Source organism: Rattus norvegicus, chromosome 6, assembly GCF_021556685.1.
Source record: "Rattus norvegicus strain SHRSP/BbbUtx chromosome 6, alternate assembly SHRSP_T2T, whole genome shotgun sequence".
NCBI lineage: Eukaryota > Metazoa > Chordata > Mammalia > Rodentia > Muridae > Rattus > Rattus norvegicus.
In genome coordinates, this window is record NC_141539.1 from 63409996 (window position 1) to 63435386 (window position 25391).

Here is a 25391-nt window from a genome sequence, read left to right on the forward strand (position 1 = left end):
AAGCCTGCATGCTTTCTGCTGCATGGCTAGCATTTGTAGCAGTATCTCCTGAACGGCTCTAAGTCCCAGGATTTATGCTAGGAACAAATCCATTCAGTGAATCCGGAGAGTGAATGGAGAGGAATTGTGAAAAATGCCTTGTGAGGCAAGTTCTGTGCGGTGACAAGAGATGGGCAAGCAGAGACCTTACACCACAGGTGGGACAGGGAAGCAGAAAAGAAGGTCAGAGAGCACCCTGTGAAGAAGGCGACATCTGGGATGTGAATGTGCTGGTGGATGTTTGCTGGAGAAAGGTGTCACTGAAGAGGAAGATATTCTAGGCCATCTGGAAATATTCTGGAAGACATCTGGAGGGGGCGTGTCACACACAGCGTCTTGTACACACACAGTAGCAATAGTGATAAAAGAATGGCAATGCTAGAATAGACCTGGAGAGTGATTAGCTGTAAGGGGTACCTGGGAGAAGGTATCAGCATGGTTCCTGGCTTTGGAGTTAGGCAGCCCAAGTGAGCAGTGGCTCTGTGATAAGTTAAGGACTAATAGGAGGAGAAATGATTTGAGATGAGCGTGAAGTCAATGGCCTTCTCTTATTTAATTAATTGATTTATTTATTTAGATGTTTTTGAACTTATTTAGTTTAAGGGTCTCATGATAAATATACGTTGAAATTGAAATATCTAGGCAAGCCGAACATGCCCGGAGCTCAGGACTAGACTGTAAAATGGGGACTCGCCAGTGCATGACAGTTAAATTATCATGGGAGCGAGCGAGATCCAAACAAATGTGTGAGAAGAAGAAAACAATTAAAAGTGATGGCATCGCTTTTTAAAATGCTCGTGGTAGGTGGGCACACAGATCGTGCAAGGAGAGATGAGAATGGGTAACCTGAAAGGAAGAAGAGCAAGCCAGGTGAGGAGTGGAGCTGAAGGCAAGAGAATGCACAGCGCCCAATACAGCCCAAAGATAGAGGGATAGGTGATGGTGGGAGTTCAAAGGCAGCAGCACCAATGAGGCCACAGAAGTCCTCTGCAAGACATGACGGGAATATAAATCGGGTACTGTCCACAGTGACTGGTGAATATGGAAATAGAGACTGCTCTTTAAAGCAAGGTGGCTGGACATTGGGGGAGGGTAGGGCCACAGTCAGCAGAGTAGGGCAAAGCTCTGTAGCTGATCCAGTGAGTTAACAGGAAACAGAAGAAGCAGGAGGGCAAAGTTAGTAACCCAGCTCAGGAATTCTCCTCTGGTGAGGCTTCATTCTCCACCTGTGGCTGGCTCAGGGGTATTTGTGAAAGTTAACCTCATATCCCTTGAGAACCTTGAGAACACAGCCCCTCACAGCACGCTCGCATTCCGTAGTTACTGGTGCTTTGCTGGGGTGGTTGTTTGACCCTCTTGCCTCTACTTCTCACGTATTGGATCTGCTTAAGATCCGGCCACATCCCATTTTATTTTCTAATGGCATACCAAGATACCACAAATATAATAAATCATTCTCTAAGATATTCACGATTTTCTTGACTGATTAAACTTATTACCTTACAGTCTCAAGTCTCATGCCCAGCAGTTCACGTGATAAGCCTAGGGAATGTCCCCACAGCTTAAGACCCTGTAAAAGAGCAAGTGTTTCTAAAGCACATAGAATTCATGTTAGTAATTCCGTTTATCGCAACAGCTGCGTTTCTCAAACACTATTAAAAACAGGACTTGGACTGCATATTTAAGCTAAGTTTGGTCCTGCTGGCTTTGGTTCAGTGACAGCTTTGAGCATTTAACTTGTGTTTGTCGTACATGGGTGATAAAGTAAACCTAAGCTGCAATGGCTTCGTGTCTGTGCCCTCTAAGCAGATAGTCTGCTTAATTAGCCCAAAGCTACCACTGAAACATTCTATGATATAGTGAAATACATGGTTCAGAAAAGTTTTGTCCAGTGTCCTTCTTTGTTCACTGTGCCATGCCCCGCTATAAAGTTATCAAGATAAGCACAAAATCTTATCACAATTGGAAACACTTAGCAACATCAGTGGGATAAAGGTTAGTAGCTCAGACACAGATCTGAGCATTTACTGGGGAGAATTCCTACCTGAGTATTCCTTCGGTGTGTAGGAAACGTCCGTGCTATGAAAGGTAGCTAAGCACACTGCCTCCACACCCCATCTATGAGGCCCTGGAGCAGGAAAACTTGAGCTTTGCTGAAGGTAATTAACTACATAAAATAAGGATAATTCGAGAGCTGGAGAAATGGCTCGGTAGTTAATAGTGTATACTCTCTTACAGAGTTCAGTTCCCAACACCCACATTGGCTGGCCCACCGTCAACTGTAACTCTAGTTCTAGGCGACTCAACACCTTCTGATCTCCTCAACACCTGAGCACATACTCACATATAAACACACAATTAAAAGCAAAAGTGTATCTCCAAAATAAAGATAATTTATTGCTAAACAGAAATATATCTTTGAGTTATGTATACCCTAATCCTTTGAGGTTTTTATGTGTCATATCCCCAATGACTGGCATTGCCTATGAGAAGAAATACCTGTCCCTGGGACCTCAACCTGTCTACAACATGTTACTACCTAGCAGATTGTAGAACTCAATGTTTGTTCCATAAAATAATAATGTCAGAAAACCAATTTTCAGGGAACCCCAGCCAGATAGATTTGCATTATCAGTTCTGAACTCAGTAAATTCTGAAATATCTCAAGCCATTCGACCTCATGCTATCCCACACAACACAGATTAGCTTTGGCAAATGACAAGACCATGGTATAGAGATAGAAGTCCCAGGTCTCCTCTGAGGTCATCATTTACTTTGCATACCCTTTTGAGGACTTCTGTTCCTTCAGAGAACTAAAATGTTGACTGCTATTTCTCAGTTGTAAGTCTGTCAGGTAGGAATAAACCCCTGTCCGCTAAGCTAGAAAGGGACCAGAAACCCTTGGGATGTGACAATAAGAGAAAACTAAGATTCCAAGAGGTTAATTATTTGCCCAAGGTCAAAGAGTAGAAAATCAAAAAGCTGAATTGGAAGCCATTCATGATCATTAAATAGATCACGGCATCTGTGCAATTGCATCACACATCAAACTCATGAAGCAAACATTTGTGAGCACGAGGAATCACAGCTCTGGCAGGTGCCTCTTGTTTAAGGTCCCCAGAGATCCCTCAATCAAAGCCCTACCTTCACAGATAAGAACCTGAGATCATCATAACTCAAACTAGAGCTGAGGTCTTCTATGTCTTTAAATTTTCATATGCAAAACACATGTAAAGGGCTTTAAAATATGTGTTAAAAAGCTAAGTGTTGTTAAAACAACACTAAACAGATTTGAGGGACGATTGTAGGTGGTTTTTAGAACTGCGTGGCATAATGATACCTCTTGGTTTTTACTCCTAATAAATATTTCTTTATTTTTGGTGATAATAAAGGTATGGTCATCCTACTCAAAGCAATATACAGATTCAGCTCAATCCCCATAAAAGTTCCAAAGTTCTTTACAAATTTTGAAAGGACAATTTTCAACTTCATATGGGAACACACGCACACACACACACACACACACACACATACACACACACACACGCACACATAAACACACACACACACACACACACACACACACACACACACACACGAAACCCCCTGCCAACAAGAACAACAAAAGCCAGGATAGTTAAAACAAACCTGAATAATAAAAGAACTTCTGCAGGCATCACATAAACCTGCACACCTATTAGTGACTGATTTTTGACAAAGCAGCCAGAAATACACACTGGAAAAAAGAAAGCATCTTCAAAAAATGGTGCTGGTCTAACTGATCGTCTTCACATAGAAGATACAAATAAAATCCATTCTTAACATCCTGCACAAAACTCAAGACCAAGTGGATCAAAGACCTCAAGATAAAACCAGACACATTAAATCTGATGAATGAGAAAGTGGGAGAAAGAGTCTTCAACTCATTGGTATAGGAGAAAACTTTCTAAACAGGACACCACTAGCATAGGCATTAAGATTAATAATTAAAAATACGAGACTCATTAGACTAAAAATCTTATTAAAGCAAAGGATACTGCCATCCAAAGTGACCGTCTAAGAAAAAAATGTAATTACCAACTCTACATCTGATAGAGAATTAATCTCCAAAATATATATATAAAAAAAACCAAGAAACTATATATCAAAAAAAACCCTAAATAATCCAATTTAAAAGTGAAGCACAAATCTGAACAAAGACTTCTCAATAGAGGAAATTCAAATAGCACAGAAACAAAGAAATGGTCAGCATCCTGAGCCATTAGAGAAATGCAAAACAAAACTACTTACATATGTCAGAATGGCTAAGATCAACAATGTAAGTGATAGCTCATGCTGGAAAGGATATGGAGTAAGAAGAACACTCATCCTTTGCTGGTAGGATTGCAAACATGTATAACCCATATGGAAATCAGTGTTGCAGTTCCTTAGAAAAATGGACATTGAACTACCTCAAGACCCAGCTATTCCACTCTTGGGCATATACCCAAAGCATGCTATCCTACAACAAGGACACTTGCTCAACCATGTTCACTGCTGCTCTATTCACAATAGCCAGACACACCCTATATGTCCCTCAATTGAAGAACAGATAAATCCAATGTGGTACATTTACACAATGGATTATTACTCAGCTGTTTTTTTTTTAAATGGCATCATGAAATTTGCAGGAAAATGGATGGAACTAGAAAGAAAAATCATCCTGAGTGAGGTAACCCAGACACAAAAGGATAAATATGGTATGTTTTGCCTATATGGATATTAGCCATTAAGTAAATCATAACCAAGCTACAATCCATAGACCCAGAAATATTAGGAATAGAGGAAAGGACTAGGAGGACACAGGTATCTTCCTAGGAGAGGGAAATTGAATAGATATTTTATGGGTGGACTGGGGAAGGGGAGGCAAGAATAGGGAAGTTGGATGGGGAGGGAAAGGGGAGATGGAGAGGAAATGCAGGGAGAAATAGCTAGACTTGAGGGGCATAAGAAGGGTGATATGAAAACCTAGTGCAGCAGGAACTCCCTTAAATATATGAAGTTGATACTAATGAAGTCTCCAAATAATGAGGAAGATGGAGTCCCAGCTGGCCATCCCTTGTCCCCAAATGAAGCTTCCTGTACTAGGACCGAGTTACATCCAATAGAGTTGTTGGCCATAGGGGTCCCATGAAAATCCCCAAACAACCCAGGTTATTGTCAAGAGAATAGGTAGCTATCCATAAACTGACAGCAAGTCCCCATTGCTGAAGATAACTCCTAAATAACTCATGGAGATGGTTCCTACATAGAACCTTCACCTCTATGTTCTAGTGTCTAGGTACAGGAAGATACTCTGCAGCTACCAAAGGAGAAAGGTAAAAACTAACTCAGCCACAAACCCTTTGGTCTACAATGCTGTCCCACCTACAAAATGTACTAGAGCAGTGGTGACACAAAGCTTGTGAAAGGAACCAACCAATATCTGATTTGACTTAAGGCCCACCCCCAAGATGGAAACCATCCCTGCCACTGCTTGGATGACCAAGGTCAAGAGACTAGATAGACCAGAGACCTAAGGTAAACCCAAAGACTGCTGATCTAAAAAAAAAAAAAGTAGTGATAAAATGACTCCTAATGGTATTGTGTTGTACTCATAGATCAGCAGCTTCTTCAGTCATCATCAGAGAAACTTCCTCCTGCAGTAGATGGGAACAAATACAGAGACCCATAGCCAGGCATTAGAGGGTGGGAGGGGAGAGAGGGAGAAAGGGAGGGGGGGAAGAAAGGGAGAGAGAGACAGGCAGGCAGCGAGGCAGATCTTGGAACACCCAACTCTAAATGTGATGTCTCCATTAAATCCTTCTCAGATCTCAGGAAAACCTTCAGAAGAAGGTATATACAGACTGTAGGAGCCAGTGTGGATGCAGGCTACCAGGAGAACAAGGCCCTTCAAATCAGCTGAGCGGTGCTTATATAAGCTCACAGAAACTCCACGGGTCTGCACCAGGTCCTCTGCATATACATTATAGCTTTCAGTTTCGCATGTTTATGGGACTTCTGAATGAGTGCCCTCTAATTCTTGAACTATCTCTTGGCCTCTTTTCCTTCTGCTGGTTTGCCCTGCCCAACTTCAATATGATGAGTTTTGTTCTATCTTATTATACTTTATTTTGTCATGCTTCTAAAAAGGAAACTATGGTTAAAATTAAAGCTGAGACAAATACTTAATTGTGCACAGGTCCTGCGGGACAATTACAGTTGATCTTTAGAACTGTGTGGCTTAATGATGCCTCTGGGCTTTACTTCCAATAAGGATGTCTTTATCTTTGTTCTAGATTAATGGTAGAGTGGTCTAATAGCTGGTTTGTGCCTAGATATGGAGGCCAGGTCTTAAACCTGGTTAGCATAGTGGATTGGGTTTTGAAGTTGGAAGGGATTTCTCATGAAATTGACCATGAGTCTCAGAATAAGAGACTGCCTAGTCCCCTGTACAGATGTCTAGAGCAGGACTGAGAACTACATTTTGAGCATTGGTATTGTTTGAATTTCGGTTGCACATCCTAGCAGATATGAACCAAAACAATCAAAATATAGGCTAACAGTATTGAAGCTATAGACACACCTTAACTTAGAGGAACTGATGGCACTTATGTTTCCAGACCATTCTCTAATCTATAACCTTAACACATTCCATACCTTGGTTGTTGCCAAATTAATATTATTCAAATGGAACTGACCACCTAGCTCCACTATTGAAACCTACTGCTCCCTTCTCTGTGCATGAAGAATAAACCCTTTTGACATCTCTCTGATGTTTTATCTCAAAATACAGCTCAGATAACACGGCTAAACAAAATGCTGAGAGGAGAGTCACATAAACCTGGAGTCTAACTCTGGTTTCACCATTTGCTGGCTCTGCTACCTTGAGTGGGGTCTAGGAAACTCAAACCACATGCTATCTGAAGCAATGGACTCAGTGTAAGAACTATCAGAACATGACTGTGAATCACATGGTAAGAGTGAGGGTCATGAGAAAGAGGGGAGAAGAAAATATAATCAAGAGCTACGTTGCCTGTCCTTTTATACCATGCACATGGGTCTTCAATAGCAGGGAGTGCCCTCTCCTGTGATGTTGAAGACACAATATCAACCCTACCTATAAGGCTCTAACATAGGCCTTACAATTCTTTGTCATAATGATAATGATTAAGAAATGTGCCTGATATCAGAGGGGCCTATTTCTTGGGAGAAAATGTGAGATACAATATGCCACATGCCATTTAGATGATACATAATATTTGTATTTCTGGATTTTTATCTAATAACCCTAAGATCATTGAAATACAAGAAGCATTAAGGTGTGTGCACATGCACACACACACACACACATACGCACGCACGCACACACACATTTATGTATGCTTATGTGTTTAAAATATTTTCTTCTTGCTCTTTAAACTTGAATATCCAGCTCAAATTCTAGAGACTTTGGTTGCCTAGAGAATCACTTCCCTGCCCCCATACCCCATTTTCTCACACACAATCAAAGACAAGAATACCCAGCGGAAACTCTGTCCAGAGTCATGAGGAAACACACTGAAAATTGTTCAATTTCTGTTCTATGGTAGGAAGAACTAAATCACTCTTCTATTCTAAACCTATCAAAGAACAAAGAATCTTTGAAGTGGTCCCACTTTGTGTGTCATTTAACTAACTGCCAAGGGTGCAGAAGCACACTTGTGTGAGCATCTTATTTGTGCAGCAAGTTCCACAGATCTCCCTGTGCCCATGAAACTTACGGTGCCAAGGTCAATGATGAAGCAGTCGCCCTTGTTGAAGCTCTGCCAGCTGAGGGGAACTTCTGTGGCCCTGACCACTCTCCGACCCTTCACATGCAGAAGCCTTTTCGCCGTCAGGTCATTGGTGAGGACATGGTTTAGTCCAGAAGCCACACCTCCGGCCTGGCCATGGGGAGCAAAACACAACACAAAACCGAGACAGGTGAGTCTGCTACCCAGACACAAGGCACAAGCTGCAAGGCAAGAATGCACAGGATAAATACACCACCTCGGCACAGGTGGAAAGTGAACCGAGGAATGAGAATTACTGGTGAAATCTACAGGTGAGTTGACAACCCTTCCTCCCCCAATCATAAAAATTTAATATAAAATTGAAAGTATTTCCCAAGGCCCCTCAGTGAGGAATGCTCCCCTCAGTGAGGAAAAGTCAATATTGATTGTCCGCCCATATGTTTCCCAGATGACTCATGTGGTCACCAAGAAAGCAACAGGAGGCTGGAGAAATTGGAGATGAGGAACCTCAACTTTGGTGGTTCAGATCTCTCCATTGTCACTCAAAGAAAGAGGACCCCAACATTCCACTGTCACAGAGCAGAGAAGGAAATGGGGGAAAGATGGGCTCTTCCTATGAAGAGTATTAAAAAAAGGGCTAAATACTAAGTATCTTTACCTTAAGTTGAGCATTATACAGATTCTTTATTCTACATCCCCAGGCACAACAAAACAAAAAGCACAGAACGAGGTCTCTGAAGAAAAAAAAAATGACTGAAACTGACTGAATCTTCTCGTAGTACTGCAACCATCTTGTACATTTCCTCTTTTCCTAATTAAATTAGGAACTGTATCTATTCTCCTAATCAGCAATAAGATGATTTTGACAGACTTATTGATGACAGACTCTCGAAATAAACTGCTTCCCAGGTGCTCCTTCGTTATATCTTTGCCCTGACATGAATCACTTATTTATGTCAAGAGAAGCAGAGAACGGTGACTACCAGCTTCGGCCCTGGGTTAAGAGGCCACACAGTCACTTCTATGAGAGACCGGCTGAAAGTGGCACAGACTCAGTCTTGCTTTATTCATCTGGTAACCATGGCAAATGCACCAACTGAGGGTGTAGACTAAATGAGATCATGTGTATGCCATGATTAGCATAATCTATAAACTTGAAAGTAAAAGCAGGTGAAAGGGCATCACACGGTCCTCTAGGGTGTTCTTGGTGACTAGGTATCTCTGATCCACTGGTCCTAGCAAGCCGTTGCTCCTGGAACCATTCACACCAGCATTGCGCTGCTGATTAGGGAGTCAGCTGGTCTTGATGATCTACAGGACCTCCATTTGCGAACACCCCCTTTTTGAAAACTGCTGATTTGTGGCAGCATAAATGTAGATAGTTATAAGATAATTACCCAACAACTGCAAAGTTACTTTTTCTTATGTCCACTATTACATATGTATCCAAGAATTTGGTTCCCAAGATCCTGTTAACACACAAGTTCATCCTGAGTATGTGGTATACTAGAATTTTATTGTTAACTGTAATGCTTAATCCCCATGCAATACCTGTACAGGGAAACTGTGTAAACTGCAGTGTACTTTCCCGAAAACCAGGGGTTTTAAAAAGCTTATGCACTTCCCTGAGGCAAGCCAGTCATCTATGCATGAAATGGCTACTAACAAGGTGACTTTACCTCACTTGTTTTGAACAATATAAGCTTAAAGTTCTTGAAGCTTGACTTCATTGGTGTGAAAGAAACTTCAGGATCTTTTGACACAAACCAGAGGTACTCACAGGAATTCAGTAAAACGAGAGGTAGCAGTCCCATATTTGAAGTAGTTTACATCCTAATGTGAAACAATGATTTCAAGAGATAGATGACACCTCGTGGTTCTTTTGCTCTGATCTCATGATACTGCAAATATTCAGCCAATTATATAATCAGATAAAAAGAGATATAAAGCTGACATCTTTCATATAGAACGTGACTATATAGTTCACACTATGGTCTTGAACCCTGACCCTGCTGCCTCAACCTCCTAAATATTAGGACTATTGTTTGCCTCCCCCAAGCCTGACTTAAATCTGCCATTTTAAAGGGCAAATTAACATATGATCAGAAATCCTATTTAGCTCTTATGTCTTAGGGACACAGCCGAAGTGAGGTAGCAGCTGTACAGGGTACCTGGGACACATGTCTTCCTAGAAAAGGCTTGCCTCTGGGGTATCTGTCTAGGGAGTGCATTCCTCCCGCCATGTTTTAACTGAATATGTGGACAGGGAGGCAAGGAAAGGATGATCCAACTCTAAAGCTCACTGGGAGAAGTAGGGTGAGGGACACGGTCTAGCCTTTACTATGCATTGCCTTGGACAAGGTCTAGCCTTTACCGGGCATTGCCTTTAGAGGCTGTCTAACTAGTAACACGTCAACTTCTTTATTGTAAGGGAGCTGAGACTGTATCTCAGTTGGTAGAGTGCTAGTTCACCATTTGGAAGTCTCTGAGCTCCATCTCAAGTACAGCTTGAACCAGGAATGGCTGCACGCACCTATAATACCAGCTCTTGGGAGATAGAGGGAGAGTATCAGGAGTTTAAGGTCATCTTCAGCTACATAGTGAGTCTTAGGCTATAAGAGATGCTGTCGAGGAAAAAAATGGCCATTGTAAATAAATTATACCATAATAATTCACATTATACCAGACATTCTGAAACTGAGTTTCATTCACTGAGTACCTTGCATGTCTAACAAATATGAGGATAATCACACACAACACACACACACACACACAGACACACAGACACACAGACACGCAACTCACACACACCAAACCCATTCTAAGACAAACAAACAAGCAAAAAACAACAAACAAACAAAACCCCATGCTGTCCATGAAGCTGTAATCCATGAAGACATGAAGTGTGGATGATCAGGAAGAGAAACCGGTTGAAAACGTCACAACGGAAAGTGTCAATGAGAAGTGCTTACCTTGTACTTCAGACCGCCTTTGAAATAGCCCACAAAATCAGTCGACTCATAGCCTTGAAGCTCTCTGCTCTGCACCGGCTTGCCGCCCAAATAGTCGTCCATCTGGACCGTGAAGATGGCCGCTGCCGTGCTCTCATCCTGGGAACACTCCTTTCCTGAAACCAACACAGACCCTCAGCTACTTGGGGAAGAACAACGGGGCAGAGGAACTGATGCGAAGGACACCAGAAGCTCTCTCTTCTTTTTATTCATTCATTTATACATTTTAATTAAAATATAATCATACCACTTCCCTTCTCAAATTGATAAATCTGTATATATGCATATATACATGCATGTATGTTAAAAGAATTTGCATGTGTATATATGCACATATGCATACATATGGGATGTACAAACATATCAATACAGCCTAGTACATCCATTTTCGTTGTTTGCGTGTCTATGGTTTCATGGCTGACCGCTTTGTACTGAGTAACCAGTTATGGAGTTCATCCCTAGCAGAGGCTAATTCTCCCTCTGCCAGTCAAACACGACAATGTCCATGGACATTTTAGCGTGGAGAAGCTTGTTTTATTTTTCAGTGATGTTTCAGGACAGGAGTCTCAGCTGAAAGGTCCCTCATCAAAAGCAACCACGTTGTTCATCTCAGAACCAAAAGCTTTTCATGTTCCTGCCTTGTCTGATCTCTTTTAAAAATGTTAGAAGAAACACCGCCATGCGGCTCTGCTTGTGGAAAGATCAATATCCGCTAGCAAGGCTGAAGCCAACACTCGTCTCGTGTAGTTAATAAGACCCTGCCAGGAAAACGTTTTGGAAGTGCCTTATCCGCACGCTGCAGGCTTACCCTGTGCCAGCGAGGAATACGAACTTTGTGGGTCACAATTAAATATCTGCATCATGTTTAAGATTAAAAAAAGGAATAAAACTTCACCTGTGCCCTGCCTTTCATGCTGTTTCCCCACCTCACTATCCCCTTCCACTTATATTAAATAATCATGATAACAAGTCAGTAAAGGAACTAAGGTGCTGACATTTAAATGCTATTTATCTGACAGAATTTAAGGCAGTATATAAGGAATGCTCACAGCTATGAAATAAAATCTGCCCAGGTCAAGGAAGTCAAGTACCTGAGCATCAATGTCTATGGGAGTATGTGATGTTCAGAACCAAGGCAGGCTTGAGGACGAGTCACGGTTCATTTAAAAAAAAAAATTACAACCATAAGCCCTCAAAACCCTCACTACATCTGAGCTGAACAAAAAAAAAATCATAATTGCTAATAATGCAAATCCCAACACATGTATACTACTCTTGCCATAGGTCACACGGTGCTAGTATTTCACAGGAATGACATTTTTAGCCCCAGGAAACAGACCTGTTTTATACTGTAGTACTGTGGAGGTCATGGACACTCTGGGAGAGGCTGAGTAATTCCTCGGGTTATAAAAGGCTTTCAAAACAAGTTTACAGAATTCTAAAGGGCAAGTTCTTAGGAAGGACAACACATGTGTTTCTTAAAAGACTTTTTAAATTACTCATGTGCTTGTCTGTGTGTCCTGGGAGCCAGAAGAAGGCATTGGACCCTCTGAGTTGAAGCTCCAGGCAATGTGAGCCACCCAATGTGGGTGCTGGGAACAGAATTCATGTCCTCTGCAAGAACAGTAAGCACTCCCAAACCCTGAGCCATCTCTCCAGCACCCTGTGAATTTATTACAATTCTTATTGTAGCAAATTCTTAGATGATCCCAATATGTAACTTTTCCCTAATGAGCCATGAGTTTAGAAGCAGTATTTCCCTGAATAATGCCAATTGAAATTTATCAAAATTGAGGAAAGGAAGCCAGTTACCTAGACTAGGGAAAGAGTCAAATTCCTTTACAATTCCCCTCCCCTGTTCACCTACATAGCAAAGATCTTCTCAGACAAAACTTCAGTACCCAGAACAGCACTTGATACTGTAATAGTTCTGTAAACTTTCTATGGCCAAATGTATTTGGACATCCAACTCTGCAATCTGGAAGATGTTGGTATCATCCTTCCTTGCCTATTTTCTCAACTCTCGTAATAGCACGATCTTGATGTCAAGTTCATGCAAAGATGCTTTAAGAGGGACTCTTAAGTCAGCGTTGGTATCAAAGATATTAAAGATGGTGTATTTGGCAGAAACACTGTTATCTGACAAGTTAAAACATGACTCTTTTGAGAATGCTAGTCAGGAAGTTAATGAATGAGATGGAAATAAGTTAATTAGATTATGCGCTCATCTGCTGATGTGTATGTATGAACCGAGCCAGAGTATAGCAGAATAAGTAAGCCAAAGCCCTTGCCTGCAAAAGTCGAAAGGACTTAATGAAGCCAATAGAAACCTTTTTAATGTGTTAAGCCGAGTGAAAGTCTACTGAATCATCACGAAATTCTAGTACTCAAAAATGTTTCTGTATGAATTCTGCCTCTGACTTCATTTGATTTCCCACATGAACTGTGTTTGTGAAGTCCACGCTTGCCTTCCTAAACTAGTTCTTCTGAGTCCTGTTCCGCTGGGCTGCGCTGTGCTGCTTTATATTCTGGTGTGGTGTTACACTTGCATGGATGATGTGAGACTCCTCAAACTAGGAGACGGGTGGTTTTATACACAAGACCCATATTTAAAGAGGGGTCTCGCAAATAAGTCTTTAGACTTATCCAGCTCTCATTTCTGATTTTAGAATCGCATCTCCACATTAAGAAGAGAAGAGAATGAGCCTCCTCACCAGAGTGAGTAGCATCTCCTGAAAACACACAGAACCTGGCCGCACTTCTGTAGGACCTGAGTGTGGCATAATACACTGAAGTACAAGTGAGCACAGACTTTTGCAAGGACACACAACTGGCATCCCCACGGAGACACAGTCCACCTTATTTGTTCATTCTCAATGTCGCTAGTGCCTGTTGATGTGCCTATGTGAAGTTAGTTCTGTGCACTTTTACCACGTGTGTTAATTCACACGTCTGCCTTCAGAATCCAGATACTAAAGACCTCCGGTGCCCAAAAGGCCCTCGTGTTGCTTTCTTTAAAATGTTTTCTACATTTATTTACTTAGTGTAGACAAAAGCTTGTTCATGTAGAGATTACAGAACAACGTTCAGGAGTTTCTTCTCTCCTTCCACCATGTAAGACCCAGAGATAGAACTTGAGGAGTCAGAATCAGCCTTGACCGAAAGCTCCTTTATACATCGAGTCATCTTGTAGGCCCAGTGATCAGTTCCTCGGTATTCTCACTAGCCTTATATTGTACATTTTGTGTTATAATCTAGTCCTTTGGTGTCCCAGTGCCCTGTGTAAAGCTACACACACACACACACACACACACATATACACACACACACACGAACGCACACACGCACGTACACACACACATTATGACATAAATGAATGTTGTTTTAAAGTAGATTGAAGTAACATCTAAAGCTGACAAAGAGCAAGGCTGAGGAAAGGTGTTTGTAATGTGGGTTGGAGGTGCAATAGCACCTTTAAACTAAGTCCTGCCCGCAGACTGCATGCTGTGAGGAACCAGAGGCAAAAGGCAGATGCAGCTTAACTGCTAGGTACAAAGCTGAAACATTTGCTCAGAAGGAATACAAAACATTCAAAGTTATATCAAAGACATCTTACTTTCCCTGCTTAGGATATGACATAGTTATCTGAGATATGCCCTAGTGTCATGGAAATGCTGAGTGGACTAAAAGGAAGACTGCCTGCAGGTCCCTTCATCTTAGTCCTGCTCCCTCCCTTTTCGCCTGCATTATCCGGTTGCTTCTATCCCCTCATCTGTACTCCTTGTGCCTCTCTCAGGCAGCCTCTCTTTAACTTCATCCCTGCACTTTCGGGGTTTCCTCCTAGATCTTCACTCATTCTCTCTAACTAATCCTCATGAACTCTTCCCTACTCGGATCTCAGAATAAACCCTTTCAGACAGAATTTCCGTTGCCTGAAGAACTGAAGTAGCAAAGGCTGCTGGGAAACTCGGGCTCCTCTTCTGCTGCTGGTTATGTCTTGGCACCGGAACCTTCCCCACACTATCCCCTATGTCCATCATAGCTACTTGTCATTGTAGCACCGAGCCTATGAATCTTACGTGTCACCAATCATATTCTACCATTTGTTTTTTTTTTTGTTTTTGTTTTTGTTTTGTTTTGTTTTGTTTTTTGCTTAGTGCTTCTCTGGGGTGATAAATTCTCTGGAAATTTTCATAAACAATCTATCTTAAGTGACTTTCTTACTCCTGGGCGTTTTGAAAGGTTATAGATGAATTAGATTGCAATTGATAAACTATTAACTTTAGAGACCTTTTTTCCCAGATTTTTAAGATCACAGGCTGTTTCTGCCCAGAGTATATCCTATTATAATTGTGAGGTTGTTTAACATTAAATAGAAAATTAAGTATAAGAAAGCCAGGCACTCAGGATCTAGAAGCAGGAGGAGAAAGAAAGAGAGGCAAATTTGGGCTACACTTAAATTCTAGAGAGTTCTGGGCCATCCTGACCATAACCCCTGTCTCTAAACTGGGCAAAACACCATGCTTAAGGAGCCTGATTGGATAAAGAGAAATGTACTGAATTAAACAATTAGTCTTCTTTGAGAAGTCTTCTATGAAGCCAAATATAGCTGCTGTTAACACCAAGCTGACTTCTCACCCATTTAAACTCACCCAACTGACAATTCAGACACTCATCCATTCTAGATGCCATATTCAGAGTGGGAATGCTGTTCTACCTAGGGTCGCTATTCTATGAATAGAGCATATATTAATATGTCGTTTGTATTATGACTGGAGTGGCATTACAAGGCGGGGGGAAACAGCAATGGGCACTCAACCACGGCAAGCAAGCACCCGGCGCTGTAATTAAAGACACTACCTTTTCCCTATGTGTTCCCTGTCTCAGATGCCTGCTCCCGGTGTCTGCCAAGGCTTGGGAAATCACTTCTAAATGTTTTTACTTATTTCTTAAACTTTTCACATGTTAGAAATTAAATGGCATTCAAAGTTTGTGGTTTTGAGTGTTTTCCCTCCTGAGTTCAAGAATAAATACACTGAAAGGAAGACTGGTAGAAGGAGGGAAGCTAGCTGGAAAAGAGGCTACCTCAGAGGTTGTCAGACGGGGCGTGCCTAGTGGCACAAGACCTCACAGAGAAAGGTTCAACATTCAGGATGTTTACGGGTAAAAGTAGAAGGTGGAGAAAGTAGAACACACGGCCAGTGTCCTCCTGAGAGCCTGGCACCAAAGCAGCTCAAAGTAATTACGACTGCTGAAGAAGCTGTCCTAGTCCACACTGGGTCCTTGTTAAAATAGATTAATAATAAATGAATAATTTGAAGCAAAGCAAACTATCTAAAGAAATACACCAGCCAGACAGGGCAACTTCAAAACAAAACAAAACAAAAAAGATATCTGTATCTTTTCCCAAACACACAAGCACTTGTTGTGCCGGGATAACCTTGGTTTGGGCGGCATAGGCAAGTAATCACAGGTAGCGGGGAAATCTAAGCCCGAGCCCCAAGGCAACAAATACAGATGAATAAAAGTTTGGAGCTGGGAGTGGAATTTTCTCTCCGGCTGCAGCAGATATTCACAAACACGTTTGATTTCATCTCCACCCTGCCTGAAAAACCAGGACTGAATTTGCAGGGGGTTGGGGGGGTTATCCGGGTTCTGGCAGGCAGGCAATCCCCAGGAATACACCGGGGTTTGGAGCTAAAGTAGAAAACTCGGAGGAATGAGTATGACCCAAGATATGGTTTGGTCAAGCAAGACCGGCGAGTCCTGGATGACTCACATCTCCGGAGTTTGCGGCTCACCAGGAGCTGACCTAGGACTAGGAGAGGGTGCTGGCTGAGTGTCACCTAGCCCGCCCAGGTGACGGGACCGCGGACAGAGCCTGGGTCCACCGCTGTCCTGTACTGCTCACTGCTTACCCAGCCAGAAGTGCAGGCGGTAGGAGAAGCCCCTGCTCGACTTGGTGGTGTGCAACACCAGGTAGGCGTCTCCGACGTAAAAGTCACCATAGGCACCCTGGGGCACCGGTACCAGTTCCAGCTTCTCGACCCTCCACACTTGCAGCCCCGCCTGTTTTCCTGCGCGCGCGAACTCGGGGTGCTGCAGCTCCTGAGCCATGGTGCCTTGTTGCTGGCAGAGCCGAATACTTGATCCGCGCCCTGAGCCCAAGGAAGAGCCGGTTGACAGCAAACCTGCTCTCCCAGCTTTTATGCTGCTCGCCCGAAGCGAAGGCGGGGCAGGGAGGGAAGCCAAAAGCCACGCCCGACCCCAGGAACCTGCATACCAGTTTGGACCCGGCTGACCAAAACTCTAGGAAATGCCTCCCTCCGAAAAACAAATAAGTAAGTAAATAAATATTATAAGAAATATTTTACCTGGCAACAGATGGATTCTGCTGGCATCAACCGGGCCAGTGCACACTGGTCCCTGCTGCCCCAGTTCCTTCCCTTCTGGTGTTCACCCTGTGATGCCAGGGTGAGGAGAGAGAGCGTTAGGAACTAGAACTAGAATCATCCACTCGCAAAACAGGTCTGGCTATGAAGACCACAACACATGCGGTACCGCAAGGAGTCGGAATAACTGGCTGTTGTCACTTTCGCAAGCGCGGAGAGATGTATCGCGCGGTCCTTTAAAAGTCGCGCGCATAGTCGACTCCAGATTCATGCTGGACAGACTCCCCATTCCTGGTGGCCACAGGTTTCTCTTTGGATGGGTTTGGAAACTCCGTGTACAGCGGTACGTCAGGTTTTCTAGAAAAGATAAAAATCTGACAAACTATCTGGCTGCCAGCGTCAGAGATCCGCAAATCCCTTGGCGTCCCGCAACTGTGGTAACGTGCCACCTGCCTTGCTTAGCCAAGAAAATCGCTACAAAACACATCAGCCGCCCTCCCGGGATGCTCTGTGCTGCGCTGTCCATGACAGTGATTTTTAAGCCTGACCTGCGATTTAATTACCTGATTTCAAGGCGCTGGCTTCTCATTGGCTCACTGACACTTCCTTGTTTTGCTCACTAAAGAATGACTTGCGTTCATTACCTTGCATTCTATTATTGAAAATGCAAATTGGGAACTGCACAAAAGATGATTGATTGATGAGAGTTGATTGTTTTTAATGCACTCGATTGTTTCACTTGTTCCTCGAACTGCAGAGCTCGCTGGAAGTCCGTTAATAGTAAGGGCGCACTTAGATGCTCTCTTTAATGACCTTTTTAAAATAAGCAATATATGAAGTGTTAAAAAATTAAGTAGCATAAAATCTATTCAATCGTGCAGTGGGCTGACCTGTAACCCAGGATGAGGAAGGATGTTCTTTGAGAGCTCTAGGCCAGCCAGGGCTACATTGTGAGATCCTTCCTCAAGATGACCAAAACCAAAACAAGACAAAATTACAATAGAAATTCAGTTGCATTTCCCACAACCACCCCACTCCCTTCCCCTAAAGGTTGCCAGTTTGTTATTTTTCTAGAGCAATTATTAATCAACAAGAATATGCATAATGTAGTATGGGTACTTGTAAACACTGTCCAGAATCTGTATTACATATGCATAGCTCATGGGGATTTTTGTTGTTGTTTGCTATCAAGTTTTTGTTTGACGGCTTCCCATGTACCACATGTAGCCCACACTCACCTTGGACTCAACATTTAGCTAAGGACAAGTCAGAACGTCTGCCTCTCCCATTCTCAGATAATGAGTTAAAAGTATGCACTGCCACAGCCCAGGTTTATCTGGTTCTTGGGATCAAACCCAGGACTTCATGCAAGCTCTGCTAACTGAGCCATAGCCCAGCCCTTATTGTATGCGTATGCATATCTTAAGATCAGGGGAGATTCGTAAAGCCTCCAGGAAGTACTCCAGGGAAGTACGTCTCCTGATAACATTTTACCTGGCAACAGCACACACACACACTCACACACACACACACACACACAGAGTGAGAGAGAGAGAGAGAGAGAGAGAGAGAGAGAGAGAGAGAGTCACAGAGCTGCCTTGTTTATAGACTACATAGTATTCTACCTAATAAATGACTGTATTTACTCTGCTCAAGTTCATAGGCCTTTATGGTGTTTATATTTTGCAAATAAATATTGTGAGTCTTTTAAATAAACTTTACTATGAATACCATTATAACTGTGAAAAAAAAAGTCTTAGAAATGTAATTGGTAGTAACATAGTTGGTGTTACAGCCTCAAGGCAAAATGTCCCTGAAATGTTCATGAATGAAAGACTTGGTCCTTACTCAGGGAATCCTATCATTGAAAGTAACTGGATCATAAGGGCTCCTATCTAGTCAAAGCACCGATCCATTGACAAATTAAGAATGTGGCCACACTATTGGGAAGCGGTAGGAATCAAGAGATGGGCTATGCCTGGATGAAGTCAGTCAATTGGGGCATTACCTGGAAAGACCCACTTGCCCCATTCCCTTCCGTATGCTTCCCAAATGCTAAGAGGTAAGCAGCTTGGCTCTACCACATGCTCCCCATCGTGGGGTTGTGCCTGCTGGAAGGCACAGCAAGGCCCAGTGGATAAGGACTGAATGCCTGAGTCGTGAAACACAATAAAATGGTGTTCTGTTTAAATTGGTTCCTCAGGCATTTGTCACAGTAGGAAGGGACCCTGACAGAGGCAACTGGGATTAAATGTTTTTGCTAAAGATGATGATGATGTCACCTTCTCCAACGGATTCAATTCCTGCCTTCTTCCTCACCTCATGCAACTATGGTAAGTTTCAAGTCCTCATAAAATGAGACTAGATGTGTCTTCATCTTATAAGATTGCTATTTAGGGGGTTAGAGAGATAGCTGAGTGAGGAAAAGCCCTTGCTGATTTTCTGGAAGACTTGGGTTTGGTTTGCAGCACCCACATGGTGGCTCACAGCCAACTGTAACTACAGTTACAGGAACTAGGCATGCATAAAATAACTTGTTTGGATTTAGTGAGCTGACACAAATAAAACACCCATGTCTTTTCCAAAGAAAAATGCTCACAGGGGCTTTTCTTGCACACTTGTAGACTTCCTCTTGTTCTTCTAGATCAGCAGTTCTCCACCTGTGGGTCACAACTCCTTTGGGTGTTAAAAGACCCTTTCCCAGGATTGCCTAAGATCATTGGAAAACATAGATATTCACATCATAATTAATAACAGAATTACAGCTATGCAGTATGAATGAAAATAATTTTATGGTTGGGGGTCACTACAACATGAGGAACTGTACTAAAGGGTCATGGGTCACAGCATTAGGAAGGTTGAGAACTACTGCTCAGAAAGACCTAGCATTCTGGACTTCAGATAATTTAAGAATCAGAGCTTTTCATTCAGTTCAAGTTCAATTTTAATGAAAATTCCTTTATCAAATTCATGGCCAGATGCCTGAATTCCACTTCTGCTGATTCCTGTTGATAGAGACATGCTGCAGAGGAGAACCCATCTCTTCACTGTGGCTTCCATACCGGGTAGCTTCTTCCTCCTTTGTGATTGCACTGACAGCTCGGGCATTCCTCAGCATGGTTCAGTCCAGGTCTCTCATCTGAAGCATGAGAATACTGGTAGAAATTAATTGTTGTCTTAGTTACTTTTCTATTGTGATAAGATACTATGTCAAGGCAACTTAATAAAAAAAAAGCATTTAATTTGAGGTTGATGATTCTAGAGGATTAGAACCCATGACCACCATGCTAGGGAACATGGTGACAAGCAGGCAGGCACTGCTCTGAGGCAGTAACTGAGAGCTCACTTCTCATCCACAGCCAATCTAAGCCAAAGAGAACCTGGGAAGGGTGTGGCTTTTTGAAACCTCAAAGCCTGCCTCTGAGAATGCAACTCCTCCCATAAGGCCACGCCTCCTAATCCTTTCCCAGTAGTTCCAGCAACTAAGGACCACATACTCAAACATATGAAGCTATGGGGGCCATTCTCATTCTAACCACCACAGTTGTCAAGAGCAAACCTGGAACAGTTTCTGGCATACAGCATGCAGCTGTGAAATCAATTGAGACTGATTATTAATTCTCTTCTCCTGGTCTAGTTTTATGAGAATTCCTCAAATCCAGCTTGGATAAGGACTACCCATTGCCCAAATAATAAAGGCCTCCAAATCCTATTTCCTTGTAGGCCTTTACATCGCCTTGCTCCCTTCCCTTCCCTTCCCTTCCCTTCCCTTCCCTTCCCTTCCCTTCCCTTCCCTTCCCTTCCCTTCCCTTCCCTTCCCTCCCCTTCTCGTCTCTTCTCTTCTCGTCTCTTCTCTTCTCCTCCTCTTCTTTCTTCTTCTTCCTTTTCTCTGCTCTGTTTTCTCTCTGTCTCTCCATTTCTGTCCCTGTTGTCTCCTATCTGTCTGTTTGTTTCTCTGTCTCTTTTTTTTTGTTTCTCTGTCTCTTTGTCTCTCTGTGTCTGTCTCTCTGTTTCTCTCTCTCTCTGTTTCTCTCTCTCTCTCTCTCTCTCTCTCTCTCTCTCTCTGTGTGTGTGTGTGTGTGTGTGTGTGTGTGTGTGTATCCAAAATTTTTCTCTTGATATGATATATATGTTGTGATAATGAGAGGTTCCCACCTTTGCTATCATTACCTCCCTGGACCCAGTGAGTCATCACCCACCCTGTGTTCCCATTTCCATGGTCTCACCTTCCAGCAGCCACAACACTCTGAACCAAGCTTTCTCTCATGAAGCAATAGGCCAACCTGGAGACTTACATCTCAGTATTCCCTAGCATTACCGTAACACATGTTGAATAAGTATGGTTGAATTGTTCATTTTGTATTATTATATCAATCTATAAATTCTGTCATCCTGCAGGGAAATAGACAATGGAAACGAGTCATTTATTAAAGTTAAAGACTTGGGATTTGGAGACTTGTGACAAATTCAAGGTTGGTGCTCTAGAGAGCTGATATCTAAGTGGGGAAATACCACATTACCTAATCCTTGAAACAATCACTATGTCAAATAATACAATGAGTCTTTGTGATTTGTTAAGTTAGGAAAACAACTGAGCTTGGGGCTCAGTGACTAAGAGCACTGACTACTCTTCCAAAAGATCTGTATTCAATTCCTAGCCCCTGCATAGCAACTTAACAGCCATCTGTAACTCTAGTACCAGGAAATCCAATTGCCCTTCTGGCCTCTACAGACACCAGGCACAAATATGGTCCACAGGCACACATGCCCACAAAACACCCACAAACATAAAACAAAATAATAACAACAGTTTTGAACATTTAGTTTCAAGTGACTGTCATTCCTCAAAATGTGATTCAAATGATTTGGTTTTTTGTTTTGGTTTGATTTTTGGTTTTGTTGTTGTTTGGTTGATTTTTTTGTGTTTTGCTTTTTTGCTTTTCTTTTCTTATATTTCTTCTTTTGGTTTTTTGAAACAGGGTCATCTTATAAAGCCTTGGCTGTTATGAAACTTACTTAGACCTGGCTGGCCTCAAACTCAGAGATCTGGCTGTCTCTCCCTCCCTAGTGCTGGTATTGGGATGAGTCTCACAACGCCTGCCCCATACCTTTTTAAAACAATAAAATATTTAATGTTGTTAGTTTCCTTTATACAAAAATTGTAAGCATTCACCTGCATATGCAAAGTATATTCTCTTTCAAGACAGCAGCACCAGAAAAAAAAAAAAAAAAAAAAAAAAGACCAGCTAGTCTATGCAAAGGTTTTCTTCTTGTCCAAAGGACCCAAGTTCAATTCCCAGGACTTGCACTGGTTTGTTCACCACTTGGAACCCCAGCTCCCAGGGACAGGTTACCGTCTTCTGATGGCCAGCACCCGCGCACAGGTGGCATACACCCACACAGACAGAAATGTACACACAAAAAGAAAGACCTGAAAGATTTAATAATTCCAGTCTTAATCATATAATAAAACTTCAATATTTATTTCATTGTATCTACTCTCAAAATAGCCAAATCGACTGCTGCAAGTATACTCATTAGTGTCTCTTTATGTATTTATTCTTCTTCCAAAAATGTTCTGATCCCCTACTGTATCACCAAAACACACTAATAGCTGCTTTCGGTTACAAAATACAAAGTATATGGATTTTTTTACCAAATGTTGGGAATTATCACTTGAAAATAAAATAAGGTGTTCCCACACGCTTTCCTTTTTGTTAACAGTCTGAACATGTTTATAGCACACTTGTAAGGCTGCTTGTGACACGTGATGTGTGGGGACAGTCACCATATTTGTATTCACTGCATAACAGCCACAGTTGATAAAAACAAAACCCGTGTAAATGACAGGAAGTTCACCAGGAGGGGGTGCTTCACATGTGTTAGTTATGACTCTCTTTTTATTATAAATTCTAAAATGAATGCAATTAAAATACATTTATTTTCTTGGCCCTTCTATTGAACTATAGCGATTTGTGTTTTATTTACTGTACCATTTACACCATACCATTGTACCATAAACATCAAACCTGGAGTCAGAAGACTTGAGGGTTGCGAAGATTAAAAGATTATTCATGTCAAACCCCAAGCACACAGTCAATAAACAGGGTTAATGATTAGCAAAGGCGCTTTGCAACACTTGGAGATTCAAGTGGGAACGTACTCTGGGGGGCGGGGGAAGGTGGGGGTAGGTAATTCACCCTGCCCAAGGAGACCAATTATAAGGTTTGGGGGAGTATTATTATATCGTCGTTATTGTCGTTGCTATCGGAGCCAGACATGAGTACTAAGGTACTCATGAGGCACGGGGAGGTCAGGAGACAATTTGAGGAGTCTCTTTTCTCCTTTTACCTTGGAACTCGAGTTCAAGGATCAAGCACACGCCGCCAAGCTTGTATGATCAGGTGGCAAGCACCTTTGCCTGCTGAGCCATCACTCTGGCTCTAGAAGGCTTTATTTTAAAGCTTCAATAAAAATTGGAGGGTGGGCTCCCTCAACCAGGAGCCATGTTTAACCTCTGGATATGGTCTCTACAGGTTCTCCCTCCCCTTTGTGGGGTATTTCAGCTAATGTCATCCCCATGGGGTCCTGGGAGGCTCTTGCTTTCCTGGCATCTGGAACCTTCTGGTTGCTACCCCCAGGTCCCCATCCCCCATTGCTAGACACCTCTGTTCAGTTTCCTGACCCTCTGTACATCTCCTCCGTCTCCTCCCATACCCGATTCTGCCCCTCTTTTCCCCTTCCCCTCCTCTCGTCCTCCCAACTCCCTCCCACCCTCTACTTCCCTTGATAATTTGTCCCCGCTTCTAAGCAGAACTGAAGCATCCACTCTTTGGTCTCCAAGAAGTGCTTGCTGATAGGAGCCTAATACAGCGGTCCCCTGAGAGGCTCTGCCAGATCCTGACCAACACAGATGTAGATGCCAACCAACAGATTATCACAGAGACCCCCCAATGGAGGAGTTATGGGAAGGACTGAAGGAGCTGAAGGGGTCTTATCTGGCATCAATGGGACGGAAGGCCCTTGGTCCTGTGAAGGCTCGATGCCCCAGGAATCAAGGTAGAGGAATGCTAGGGCCGTGAGGCGGGAGTGGGTGGGTGGTGGGGAAGCACCCTCATAGAAGCCGGGTAGGGGGAGATAGGATAGGGATGTTGCAGAGGGGAAATCTGGAAAGGGGATAACATTTGAAATGTAAATAAATAAAATATCTAATTTAAAAAAGAAAAACTTGGCCTCCCATAATGGCATACAATAATCACCAATTTTATAGTAGACTCCAATATTAAAAGGCCCTTCCAAAAGCAAAAAAAACAAAAAAAACAAAAACAAAAACAAACAAAAACAAAAACAAACAAACAAACAAAAAAACAAACTTCAATAACGCACAGGATACTTTAACACTAATATAAGGCTAGTACTATAGAGATATAGTTCCTGGCTCAGCACTAACGTGAAAGTTTTACTGGTGCTGAAGGTCCACGGTCGTGTCATTCCTTTTTGACTCATTAGCAGCACCATGCATATTTATTTCTGTTCGGCTCCACCTTTTTGCATTGGTGATGTTTTTAAAAGCAGCACAGCACGGAAGATTACAATTGTTTATTGCACTACAGTTTGTCAAGTGTCTTGTTACTACCATTCAGTCAACCCCTAGCCCCTGAGAGGTGGCATCGTGGTGACTTGAGAGGTTTATATATCAGAATAAGCTGGTGATGATCATAAAGTTTGAGAACCAGCTTCATCTTCATGGAGATTGATGATTTTAAATAGTCACCTTTATCCTTTAAGTTTTTGTAACTGGAGATAAGAGAATTGGAAAGTATCAGAAAGCTGGGCTTACGCTGTTTGACACTGTGGCAGCATCCTGTTCTCTGTGTATGGTTTTCCAGCTGCACCTCCTTACCACTGATCACAGATAACATGCGATGTCTGGTTGTAGTCTGCCTTAACCAGCTCATGGGAAACCGATTCAGCTTTTCAAGGAGTGTGTCCGCAACATTTAAGCCCCAGGTGTGTGTGACTGTGGAAAAGGATGGAGGTCAAACATGACCAATTGTTTTCTTATCAAAGTACTTACAAAATATGATGATTTGATTCACCTAAATGAAAGCAAAGGTTGGTTTTCAAAGTTGTTTGAGGTTTACTTCTGCTAGCCA

The 25391-nt window shown here is 42.5% G+C and overlaps 1 protein-coding gene and 1 long non-coding RNA gene across 5 annotated transcripts in view; one reads left to right on the forward strand and one right to left on the reverse strand.

The window, feature by feature from the left end:
* Positions 1-17024, reverse strand: part of Scin (scinderin) — a 101151-nt gene extending 84127 nt beyond the window's left edge. The window contains 3 exon segments of the mRNA NM_198748.2: positions 7821-7982; positions 10805-10959; positions 16762-17024. Of these exon segments, the coding sequence (NP_942043.2) occupies positions 7821-7982; positions 10805-10959; positions 16762-16960 (516 nt within the window). The 5' untranslated portion in view covers positions 16961-17024.
* Positions 17025-17102: 78 nt separating this feature from the next.
* The window catches only part of LOC148005213 (uncharacterized), a 30240-nt gene continuing 21951 nt past the window's right edge, over positions 17103-25391 (forward strand). For 2 of the 4 annotated variants that reach the window (XR_015622384.1, XR_015622386.1), the window contains exons 1-2: positions 17103-17184; positions 19439-19568. This is a non-coding gene — a long non-coding RNA (uncharacterized LOC148005213). Of the gene's footprint in view, positions 17185-19438; positions 19569-21633; positions 21708-22214; positions 23192-25391 lie in introns of those variants that run through there. The other 2 variants (XR_015622383.1, XR_015622385.1) reach the window with 2 other exon arrangements.